The following is a 12,505-nucleotide window of genomic DNA, read 5'->3' as shown; positions in this document are numbered from 1 at the left end:
TGGGGCAGGGGAGGGGAGGGGAGAGAGAAGCGGGGCTGGAGCTCACGAACTGTGAGATGACGACCTGAGCTGAGGTTGGATGCCTAAGGACCAAGCCCCCCAGGCGCTGGCACTTTACAGTGTCACTAATGCCCCCCACCCCCCGCCGCCGTCTTCACGGATCCGTTGGAACTGATGTACAGTCCCCAAAGGGGAAAACACAGGCTCGGCGAGGTCACGAGAGTTAAGTGGCAGAATCATCTGTTTCACAACTGTTTACTGGACATCACAGGGGTGAGGGCCTCGGCCTAACCCCGACTCCTGTGGCGATCGAGGTCGGGACGGCTCACCGGGGAGGCGGACAAGGGGACACGGGCACAGGCGCACCTCACAGTTCCATTTATTCACGCCACAAAGGAAACAACACATCTACACGCGTACGGCGGTGCTCCACGCCCCCATCAAACAGAGCTGCCGGGATTTACAGCCAGATGGTCGGTCTCACGTGTGCTCCGAGGAAAGCTGGCTAATGGTGACCGTGGGCAGGGGCAGGACTCGAAGCTTTTAAAAGAGAAGCACAGTGTGACTGTAAGTGAGGAAGAAAGGGACACACAGAAGATGGTCTATTCCGTACCTTACTGACAAGTCTGTAAATGACAGTTTTCAACACTATGGACAAGTCTGGAGGGTCACTTCTACACGGAGCGTCTGACACGTTTACGGGTTCGTGTAATCAGTTTGTGCACACGGCACAAACCTGTGGCACAGGACAGAGGGGCAGGAAGTGTCTTCTCCCCAGAGGTGTCACGAGCCAGCCCTGGGTTTGTGAGGACTCACATGACTGGTTTCACTGTCATTTGGGAAATAGAGTGAAGTGTCCGACAAGTACTTGGGCATAAACTTATGTGATGCTTTCTTTCAAAACACACCTCACAGGGCAGTGAGCTCGCACAGCTAACCTGTGCTTCCCTGCTGGCGGCACTGGCTACCTCTGGCTTTCCATTACCCCCAGAAGTCTTACTTGGTCCAAGGGGCTGAGCGGTGTTTTTTTTTTTTTTTTATTTTTTATTTTTTCAACGTTTATTTTTATTTTTGGGACAGAGAGAGACAGAGCATGAACGGGGTAGGGGCAGAGAGAGAGGGAGACACAGAATCGGAAACAGGCTCCAGGCTCTGAGCCATCAGCCCAGAGCCTGACGCGGGGCTCGAACTCACGGAGCGCGAGATCGTGACCTGGCTGAAGTCGGACGCTTAACCGACTGCGCCACCCAGGCGCCCCGAGCGGTGGTTTTTAACACTCCGACTGTAAGAGGAACTTCACGTTTCACCGTGATCCCCCTGCACCTTATGTACTGGTAAGCACACACCGCAGAACAGATACGCCTTGATCTGAAAAGGCACGATGGGGTTTTTAATTCCCCATCCATTTTAAGAAGCAAAAATCTTACCTTTCGAAGCTTTACTTCTTTTATCTGAAATAAAAAGAAAGAAAAATTGGTCGTATCAGTGTTTTAGAAACATGTTTTCAGTCAACCTAGTGTTGAAATCGATATTTGGCTGAAGAGCTCATAGCTTCAGTAAAGCCATTCCAGAAAGCTTTCAGAAAATAGGGAGTTTCTATGGTGTCTCACAGCCAAGAAGCAGTACAATTTCCACCCAAGATGCTCCATGGACAGTTAAACAGCCCTTCAGCATCTGGAGGGCTTTGTACCCCCCACACCCCGCCCCCCAAACCTCAGTCCTGTAGTTTAAACCAGTTGCTTGTTAATACATGACTGGGGCTCATCTCTGTTCCACTGGGGACCAAATGGTCACCTCGTCTCAGTTTCTATTACGAAAACAGTTCAAACATTCACAACAGCGGAAAAGGTACAGTAAAGCACGATACGCCACGACACTCCACCCCTATTTCAGTCCGCATCTCTTAAAACTAAGGACATCTCCTATGTGTTTGAAGTACCACCGTGACACCTAAGAAAACTCACAATTCCCTGTTATCAAGGTTTGTTCAGATTTTCTCAGTTGTCCCCAAATGTCTCTTACAGCTGACATGTACGCTTCATGTTTTTTTAAGTTTGTTTATTTTGAAGAGAGAGAGCGTGCTGCAGAGAGAGAGAGAATGACAATGTCCTGAGTAGGCTCTGCTGTGCTGACAGCAGAGAGGCCAATTCAGGGCTTGAGCTCATGAACTGTGAGATCACGAACTGAGCCAAAGTTGGACGCTTAACCGACGGAGCCCTCCAGGCCCCCCTACTCTTCACGTTTTAAGTTTTTTAAAACATTTTTATTTATTTTTGAGACAGAGCATGAACAGGGGAGGGTCAGAGAGAGAGGGAGACAGAGAATCTGAAACAGGCTCCAGGCTCTGAGCCATCAGCACAGAGCCTGACGCGGGGCTTGAACTCACGAACCGCAAGATCATGACCCGAGCCGAAGTCGGACGCTCAACCGACTGAGCCCCCCAGGTGCCCCTACTCCTCATGTTTTAACAAAGGGCTCTGATGCTCACTTCTGGGTAAGAACCATAGTTCCTTCACATGAATCGTGATTCCTTTTAAAAAGAATTTTCATCCTGACTGCTAAAGAGTGAACATACAGAAACTTACCAGCAGCCCTGATTTTATAAATGATGGAGCCCATCAGCCCCATTCCTACCCAAATCTCCTGGTAAACTTGGGTATAGTAGGGCCTCATGGGGACCCAAACATTTTTAATAAGGCTTTGAAGCATCTGAAAAGAAGCACAGAGATAAATGTTACCATGACCGTCATTTTAAAGCTAACTGGTTAAGGGGGTCCCACATATTCCTGAACTTGACCCCGTTTCCTACAACTCCCGCACAGGGGCCATTCCTACCCTGCATGGGGCCCCCGCTCGGCAGCTCTTGGAGCTCTACTCCCCCCTTCGGGGCTGTCAGCCGAGGCCACCCTGGTGCTCTGCCACCCCTCGCTCCTGAGTCCCCAGACCGTGCCACCCTGCACAGCCCATGTCCCCTCTCCGACAGCTACTCTCCATGAACGCTGTGCCCAAAATCACACACCACTTTCTTTTAACCCTTAAATAGAAAAACTTGTGTGTCTGCATCATCACGTTAAGAACTGCTGGCATTCAGAGCTGAAAAAGAACACAGGTCCTCATGAGACCCACACCCAGCGTGGGCACATGCCGATCAGCTCCCAGAACCTCCTGTTTTTAAAAATTTCAGCCCTAGTGAGGTATAAGTGACTTCTAAAACTGTGACATACACATTTTAATTTTTGTTTTAAGCAGTCTCCACCCTCAACATGGGGCCTGAACTCACGACCCCAGATCAAGTCCCATGCTCTACGGACAGAGTCAGCCAGGTGCCCTCCAACTGTAAGACATTCAGCATACACCGTGGTGGTGACCTGATAAACACCGTGAAAAGATTTCCCCCTAGATTCTAGTCAACGACCACATCCGTCACTTCACTTGTGTGTGTGTGTGAACTTTATGGGGCTATTGACCACAGTTACGATGTTTTACCTGTGTTTCAGCTTCGAAATCTGCCGCCAACTGCAAAGCAGACAGCGAAGGATGACGTGGTTACTTCCTAAGAGCTGCAGTTATGACCGGACTTATTTAATGCATGAAAATATTTACCTCATCACTGGAAGCAAATTTAAAGTTTAAGTTTGCTTCTATGTGCAGGTCTCCAAGTAAGGCTTTTGATGACACGATTTACTACAGACTCTAAAACTTGATGCCCGTGTTTTCATTTAAGCTCTGTAACCTCTCAAGTGGTGTATTAAACTACAGTCCTTCAAATCTTGCCAGGACTAAGTCCAAGCACTTTGCATCTTCCGCGAAAGCGCTCCTCCAGCCTCAATCAGTGAGGCTGCTGGTCCCCGCCCCGGCCAGAGCCCCGTCCATCGCTCCTTCACATCACTACTGGGGCCACGCAGATTTCACTTCTCGGATTCAGTGTGCTCTGGCGTGATCGCGATTTCCTGAGCACGCACTAGGCAGCAGGCCTTGTCTGGGGGCTGAGAAGCTGGCTCCTCAGGAGTGCGAATACCTGGGAGAAAAGTGTCCTTGGCAGAGGCAGCGTGTCCGGCAAGACCCCAGGCCGGGATGGGCTTGCGGAAGGGGGAGGAAGGGAAGCCACCACAGCTGCCCACATCCCAATCCGGGCTCTGCCGCCTTCCTGCTCACTGCCCCGATTTCTTCCTCTGCGAAGCGGGGGTGAAAACACTGCCCACCCACCAAGGGCTCTCGTGAAGACAGGTTCCTCTGCATCAAGTGTTTACAGAGTCTGGTGTCCTGTACCGAGAGCTGTTACATAAAACGGCATGGCTAGACCACGGGAGGGAAGAGGAGCTGGGTCGGTCGTTTGGGGCCACGCAAGCTGTGGTGAGGAGTCCAGCTTTTACTCTAAGCGCGTCATGCAAACCGACCAGCGCTCACAAAGTACGTACACACTTACCTCTTGCACCACTCCCTAACCCCTACCAGATGACCCCTACCAGGTGGCTACTTAGAGGGAGTTGCCGGAGATCACCCAGCTGGCTCTATGAATCACCCAAGCCCCCAGTCCTCATCACTAGGAGAATCTGCTCCAAGGACCGTCTTATTGAGGCTGAGGCATGGTCGTAAAGGTCAGCCAGCCCTGCCCCCTGACCCAGGTGTGACCCTGAAGGATGTGGTTGTGTCCTCCTCCTGGAACCCCTGCAGATATGTCTGTCCTCAGGCTGAGATACTGTCAGAGCACGAGGATCCAAGAAAGCAACAACCCTGCTCTTGGAAGGTACCTGAGAAGACCCAGACGGGATCCAGAGGGGGCCTCTAAAACCCCCAGGTGGAAAGAGTTCAGGCCGACCAACAGCATTCCCCTCCTCCCTGAGCCCAGCAGTAACTGGGAAGGAAGGTAATCCCAGCCCCCACTGCGGCTGGGTCCCAATCCCAGCTCCGTCTGCTCTGCTCCCAATCTTGGGGGCAAGTCCCCAAAGTTGTCCTTTCAGAAGGTTCTCCTGTGAAACAGGGATATGTCCACGAGCCCCATAGGGCTCTGGATGGCCTCCAAGGGGAACTATAAATGACCCGGCCTGATGTGGAAGGAGGACTCCGCACACGGTCACAACGGCGGCAGAAGGAAGTGCCACAAACATCCGGCTGATAGTAGTGCTAAGCTACTGGGATTCTAAGAAGGAGAACTGAAGGACCTGCCCTCACTTAGGCCAGATGAAGATCTAGATGGAAAACAGCAAAGTAAACTGAGAGCAAAGGAGGGGAGAAGGGGCTGAAGACACTTGAGTTGCCCTGATTTTCTGCACACCGTCCTGGTCCCCCGGCACTCCTCACCTAAAATCATCTCGGACTGAGCAGTATCCTACAAATACTTACCTACCCCGGCGCGACCTTCCTTTTGGCCAAGGTTGCCGTATTAGGCTGGACAAGTGTCATGTTCCCGATATTTAATAAAGTGAGGCCCCCACTTTTCCCACCTGAGTCCGCTGTCCGTGTACATCACCGGCTCTGTGTGCGGATTTTAGGGCACTCACTCTGTATCAGCAAACTTTTACCCGACCTTACACGGCAGACAGGACACGTCTACCCGCTGAGGCCCGGAAGGGGATTCACAGGCCCGAGTTCCATACAACTGCAACCATCGCCTGCGACCCCGTTGTGGGCCCCGTGGTACCCCCCCCGCCGCCGCGCCCCGGCTTAGTAACCTGTAGAACAGCGCGTCGCAAAGGGAACCGAGGTACAAGGACTGAAGGGACCAAGCTCTGGGCGGGAGCTCCATCAGCAGCAGCTGCCGACCCTGTCACCGCCCGAGTGCCCTTCGTCAAAGCAGTCCGGCGGGGCGCGAGAGGCGCCCAGGCCGAAGGAGACGGCGGGACTTCGCACAACCAGCCAGGCCGCGCGGACCGCCTCCCTTCCTGGGCCGGGGGCTGCAGCCCAAGGTCAGCGGGGGCCCGGAGGGACTCCCACCTGCCGCCCGCAGTCCTGCGCCCCGCGGGCCCCCATACCCCGCGCCGAGCAGCCGGCCGCGCCCCCCGCACTCACCTCGGCCCCCGACCCCCAACTCAGACCGCCTGGACCCGCACGGCTAACGACGCGGAAAGGTCACCGAGTGCGCAAGCGCCGCGCGGGGTCCGTCGGGAGGGCGGAAGGAGCGGCGGCGCCCCGAGCCCAGAGCGCCTCCCGGGCCGTGCCTGCTCGCCACAGCGCCCCCAGCGGCCGCCCCGGTGCGGCCGGCTGGCGGAGTGCCAGGGGAAGAGGCTGGCCAAGGGGGCCTGGGTGTGTTGTCACGACCAGGTGACTAACGGGTGGGACGTGTCCCGTTGCGGGACTTCCGGTGTAGGGTCCTGGACAAAGCTGAAAGGTGCGTCCACCTGAAAAAGGGGCCGTCTTTATTTGATGTATTAAGTCTGAGAAGTCGTCTCCCCTCTGGTTTTCTTTCTTTTCCCAATGTTTGTTTATTGAGAGAGCGAGCGAGCGAGCGCGCGCGAGTGAGCAGGGGAGGGTCAGAGAGAGGAAGAGGCAGAATCCGAAGCTGACCCAGGCTCTGAGCTGTCAGCCCAGAGCCCAATGTGGGGCTTGAACTCAAGAACCAGAGATCATGACCAGAGCCGAAGTCAGATGCTCAACCTACTGAGTCACCCAGGCACCCTATTTTTTTCTTTTTTTAGAGACAAAGAGAGAGCGAGAGCTGGGTAGTGGCAGAGGAAGAGGAAGACGGAGAATCTTAAGCAGACTCCATACGTAGGGTTTCATCTCACGACTGTGGGTTGATGACCTGAGTAGAAATCGAGAGTAGAGGCTCAACCAATTGAACCAACAAGGTGCCCGCCGCTGTTTTCTTGCTATTTCTCTGTGTATTAACTGTTTTGCTCTGCATATTTTTATGCAGCTATCTTGTGCATGGCAATTTTAGTCAACAGACACTGGACTTCAAAGACACAGGCTTTGAAAAAAACTCTGCTTGTTGTTGGTTTTTTTTGGTTGGAATAAATTTATTTTCATCTGTCTGTAAACAAGGTGTTTAATAGTTAGGGCATTTTTAAAAGAATGCATATTAAATCAGATGAGTTAGACTGTATCCCAGATGTAACAAAGTGCAGGGAAAGAAATGGACAAATCCGCAACAAGATTTGTTTTTAAATCTGTACATTATCCACAAGGCCCAAACAATAGAAGCAAATACTAGAATGTCCCTAAAGTAGTGCCATTCTAAAGAAACCTTTAACAGGTCAGTTAAAACCCGTCTCACAATAGCGACAGTTCATTTTAACGATAGTATGACACAGAACACCTATGAAAAAAATTCATCACAAGACAGCCAAGTCCACAATAATGCAACTTCATATAAAAACTCAAGCTGCAAATAAAAATTGGTCCTATGAAGAACAAACTGGACACACTCCAGATGGTTATGCTGGGATACCTAACGTCCATAATGGCAGCCTTTTACAATTTTACTAAAGAATAGAGCTGGTGTGCAAAGAGAAAGGAACAAAAGTCTGAGCTATTGCAATGACGGAATGTCCCTGGGGATTCGATCTGTGCGGCTACGGTAAGGTCGTGGGAGGAAGTGCTTTTTGCTCGTGTTTTGCAGTCGCACTCTTCATATAGCTTGTAGACAAAAGGTCTGTCTCTACTCAAGTGCAACAACAATACTAAAAGCAAACTACTGCAGCTTTCAATAGCTCATCAACAAAAGGGATATTACTTGGTTAAATAAACCAGGCAATGCATAAAAAATGGAAACAAACAAATTTTCTCAGCAGAAAGCTGGAAATTCTAAAAAAGAAACAAAAACCCACCTGGACAGTCTGAAAAAAAGCCAGATAGAAATTGGGTAGGTTTAGCAGATTAGACAGTTGAAGAATACTGAACTGAAAGCTGCATTAGAAGATACCATTCAGAAGCACAGGGAGACCAAAGAGAAGATGAGAGGGTACAGCAGAAAAGCCCCTCGTATATCATCTCAGAGGAAAGGAGAGTGAGATGGGGCAGAAATGCTAGAAGAGGAAATTTTCCAAAAGTGATGGGGAAAAAAAATCACACCAAAGAATCAGAAAGCCTCACAGAAACCCAGCAGGCTGATAAGTGAAAATAGACCAACACTCTGAAATAAACAGAAAATAAATAAAATAAAACCACATAAAAATAAATACCATGGAAAAGTAAAGATGAGAAGATCTTAATTGCCTATCCAGAATTCTACGCATATAGAACTTAGGCTTCAGTAAAGAAGGTGAAATAAAGACATTTTGGATAACCTAAGGCTGAAGGAATGATCGATCACCAGATCTACAGTCCTTACAAAAAAGAATAAAAACCAAACAACCAACGTTCATTACTCAGGCAGAAGGGAAGTGAGCTCAGCTGGAGGGACGAGGACCATGGAAGGAAGAGCAGTGAGCGAGGTCCTGCTTTGAAGGGAAAAAACGCTTAGGATCAAGTGAAACCTGCATTCACAACTTGGAAATCTTGCTATTTTAGGGTAGTGGTTCTCAAAGGGTGGTTTGGGGGTTTCCAAGGACCTCTGGGTGTCGAAACTATTTCTGTAACAATGGTAAGATGTTATTTGTCTTTTTCACTAGAATTATCTCACAAGTATTCACTGGAGTTTTCCAGAGGCTGACTTGTGATGTCACAACAGAATGAATACAGAAGAGATATGAGAATCCAGCTATGTCCCATTAAGGCAGACATTAAGAGATCTACAAAAATGTAAAAGTGTCATTCTTCTCACAGAGTGACTTTTTATAAAAATATTCTCTTTAACATCAAATAGGTTATGGTCACTTAAAAATGGATAAACAAAATGTCTCAGTTGTAATCCCTAATAAAGTAGATGTAACCCACAAAAATGAAAGTCCTCTAGGGTCTTCTTTCATTTTTAAGAGTAGAAAGGGGTCCTCAGAGAAGGACCAGGTTTGAGAACCACTGTCCTAGAAAAAGAATGATTTAGACTATAAAAAGGTAGGAAACAAGCATTTAGGGAAAACTCATGAGTATCATCATAATCTATTTCAAGACAACAAAGCTTTTGAACTTCAAACTCCACTTGAGATCAACAGAATTTTCAGGTCTTTTGTTGCCAATCCAAAACACCCTATGAAAAATACATCTTCAAAGGAAACAAAATGTTTAAAGATAGAGCCACCTCAGCAGATTTATGCAAAGTGCAGAATTGCTGCATTTTGTAGCTGAGAAGGTCAGAGAAGACGTGTAGGTACTTTGGGCACAGCTTCTCCCACTTTGTCAAGAGTGCTGCTGAATGACATAAATCATTTGTTATCGTCTCGCCTGCGTGTTTTCCCTTTGGCTCCGCAGCTCAGGCTGCTCTGGGAATGCACGTATGACCTCCGCCAACGCCCAGGGGACTTCCTATGCGCCCTGGTCTAAATGTCTATAAGCCGATTGAGAACTGTCAAGCTGTCTCTTTCAACTCTGGACAGGAAGGCAAGATGAGCTGGGCTAACTGAGTATGAAGCACCAAGAACTACTGATCAAATGAAGGGGTCAAAGCGATTCGGTCTGTGATGACACAGTGTTAAACCAGTAGTCAGGAAAATGGCAATTAAATGAGAACAAATTTCAAAGCTGAAGAAGCATCAAGAGAGCAGTTAGAAGCATCCTTAAACTGTAGTTAAAAACTCAAAACTCAAGGGGCGCCTGAGTGGCTCAGTCAGTTAAGTGTCAGACTCTCGGTTTCGGCTCAGGTCGTGATCTCGCGGTCTCATGAGTTTGAGTCCCACATCAGGCTGTGCGCTGATGGTATGGAGCCTGCTTGGGATCCTCTCTCTCTGCCCCTCCCCTCCTCACACTGTCTCTGTCTCTTTTAAAATAAGTAAATAAACTTAAAAAAAAATCCCTCAAAACTCAAGAGGACTGAAAGAGATAGTAACCCAAAAGGTCCAAAGAACATAGAAAAGGACTTCCAATCACCTTACACCCGTTAGAATTGGCTAAAATAAAAAAGACAAGAAACAGCAAGTATTGGTGACAGGAACACTTGGAGAAAAAGGAATGCTTGGTCACTGCTGGTGAGAAGGTAAATTGGTGCGGCCACTGTGGGAAGCAGTATGGAGGTTCCTCAAAATATTAAAGATAGACATACCGTATGATCCAATAATTCCAATATTGGGTAATGATGCTCCCAAACCCAAAACCACGAATTCAAAAAGATATCTGCACCCCTACGTTTACTGCGGCATTTTTACAACAGCCAAGATATGGAAGCAAACCAAGTGTCCACTGATAGCCAAAAGGAAAAGGAAGATACAACGGAATATCAGCCCTAAAAAGGATGAGACTGTGCCATTTCCAACAACATGGCTGGACCTAAAGTGTATTATGCTCAGTGAAAGAAGTCAGACTGAGAAAAACAAATACATGATTTCACTTATATGTAGAATCTAAAAAAAAAAAAAAAAATGAAGAAACCAACAAAAAGCAGCATCTGACTTATAAATGCAGAGAACAAACTGATGGCTGCTAGAGGGAAGGGGGGATTGGGCAAAATGGGTAAAGGGGAGCGGGAGATACAAGCTTCCAGCTATCGAATGAGTAAGTCATGGGAATGGGAGGCGCCGCATAGGGAACCGAGTCAATGATACTGTAATAGCGCCTCATGGTGACAGATGGTAGCTGCAGCAGCGGTGAGCACAGCATAATGCATAGAGTGTTGAACTGCTGTGTTCTACACCTACGCCTCCGCCATTGCCCGTTGACTATAGTCAGATAAAAACAGAACAAGCCCACTCTTCCAAAAAAAAAAAAAAAAGAGCAACTTCCACTTGAAACATCCAAGCAACATCCACTGTGTCACAGACAAGGGATGACAGAGTGTGAGAACCGTAACGTACTAGGAAACACAAATGTGAGTTTCAGTCGTTCCAAGTGGTTTCGATGCATTTGGGGAGATTTAGAACACGTTTTAGCCTTCACATAAACTATGAAGTTACAGTGTTTTTTAGTCAATGCTGAATAACGTCTGAAAAGTCTCAATGACTTTGTGATTACATTCTTATTTATTGAAAAACAGGTTCTTTCCCATGGCCAAAAAGTGCGTGGGTGAGGGGCACCTTTTGCAGGCTGCTGTGTTTGGAAACGTTAGAACAGGAAGCCCAGAGCTCACAAATATAAACTAGTGGTGTCATCAGGATTTGGACTTAGGACCCCTGGCTCAGTACCTTGCTGGGCTCATTGTTCCTGAAACGTGGAGAGCTCAACCCCCAACCAGTCTGACCGCTGTCTGCACTGCTCTCAAGCTGACCTCTATTCGCCACTCTTTGAGCATTTTCTAGTCCTTAACTCGACTTCACAACGTTGGTCAGCACTACGCTCCTGACGCCTTCCATCTACTCTTTCACACGCGTCTTTCCAGAGAGCCCACACTATGCTAGGCTCGGCACCGCTGGAATGATGGCCGGCAGGCAATCATGCCACTTTTCTTGTTCTCCGTGCCATCTCCCTGCCTTTGTAGATCTTTGCTGGATTCCCCCACCTCTGCCTCATCTTTCAGGCTGTTTCCTAGGGTTCTGTCCTCCACCTTCATTCTTCTAGCGCTCGGCCTGGGCCATTTCAGCTGCTCTCAGGGTCTTAACCACCGTTCATTTGCTGATGACCACCAAATCTGTACCTCTGGCCATCTCTTTCCATCTAGCCGTGTGCAAGACACCGTACCCCAGATGCAGGTTTAGGAAAGAAGGAGAGGAATTTAGTCACGTTGTGGCCCAAGAGAACTTCTTCCAGGCCTGCAGTTCAGGCCTTAGCGGCATGTGCCTTCAGGCCTCCGCCCATGGAGTACGTTCCCTGTGAGTCTTCCCCCTGCAGTCGTCCTTCACCTGCCTCGTTCCTGGTTACCCTGCAGATGTTCACTTTGGGGTCACTTTCTCCCAGAAATCTTTCCTGACCTTACTTCTGTTCCCCAGGTAAGGTGCAAGGTGTCCCAGTTCAGCAGCCAGCTGTTTACCTGGACAATATACACTCAACCCCCTCCTCCCGTTTGCCTTCCATCTCCCACCTTGAGGTCTCCCAGCGTGGTACCCCGGCAGCTCTGCGCCGAGCCTGGCACACAGCAGGTGCTCCATCGATGTCTGGCCCTTCTCGGCCTGGAGCGCCAAGCCGCGGACGTAACCGCAGAGGGAACTGTGGAGAGCAAGTCAAGACCAAATTCTTGCACCTCCTGGATCCGCTGATGCCCGGGCCCAGGCCCCTAAAACGCAGAGCAGCTTCGAGGGACTCACCTCGCCGACTCGGGGGCCGCCGCAGTGGCTCAGGCGTTCCCCAACGTGCGGAACAGCGACGCTGCCGACAGCGCAGGCGCTGGGCTGCCAGTGCTCCCAACAGGCCTAGCGCGGCGCCGAGGGGCGGGGCCGGCGGCACGAGGTTCCGCCGTGCGAGCGCTGGCACATCCTGATTGGAGGGCCCGGGCGGGGCGGGGCCGCGTTCCCGCCGTGTTCCGACGCGCCTTCGCGTTCTTGGCGTCGTCTGTTCCCGCTGCTCCGCTGGGCGGTTGAGGTGGCGTCGTCGCCGTGCCGGGAGC

The 12,505-nt window shown here is 49.8% G+C and overlaps 1 protein-coding gene across 1 annotated transcript; it reads right to left on the bottom strand.

Moving 5' to 3' along the window:
• Positions 1-239: 239 nt before the first annotated feature.
• Positions 240-6,102, bottom strand: ATP5MJ (ATP synthase membrane subunit j). Its single transcript, XM_047079987.1, has 4 exons — positions 6,010-6,102; positions 2,586-2,709; positions 1,428-1,451; positions 240-540 (listed from the first exon to the last, which is right to left on the bottom strand). The coding sequence occupies exons 2-4, from the start codon at positions 2,707-2,709 to the stop codon at positions 506-508; spliced, it is 183 nt and encodes a 60-aa protein (XP_046935943.1). The 5' UTR covers positions 6,010-6,102; the 3' UTR covers positions 240-505.
• Positions 6,103-12,505: the final 6,403 nt, after the last annotated feature.

The sequence above is a fragment of the Lynx rufus genome, unplaced genomic scaffold, assembly GCF_022079265.1.
Source record: "Lynx rufus isolate CCGP_SWC_20201006 ecotype Redwood Valley unplaced genomic scaffold, mLynRuf1.p SCAF_17, whole genome shotgun sequence".
Classification (NCBI taxonomy): domain Eukaryota; kingdom Metazoa; phylum Chordata; class Mammalia; order Carnivora; family Felidae; genus Lynx; species Lynx rufus.
This window is presented reverse-complemented; position numbering and strand designations above follow the sequence as displayed.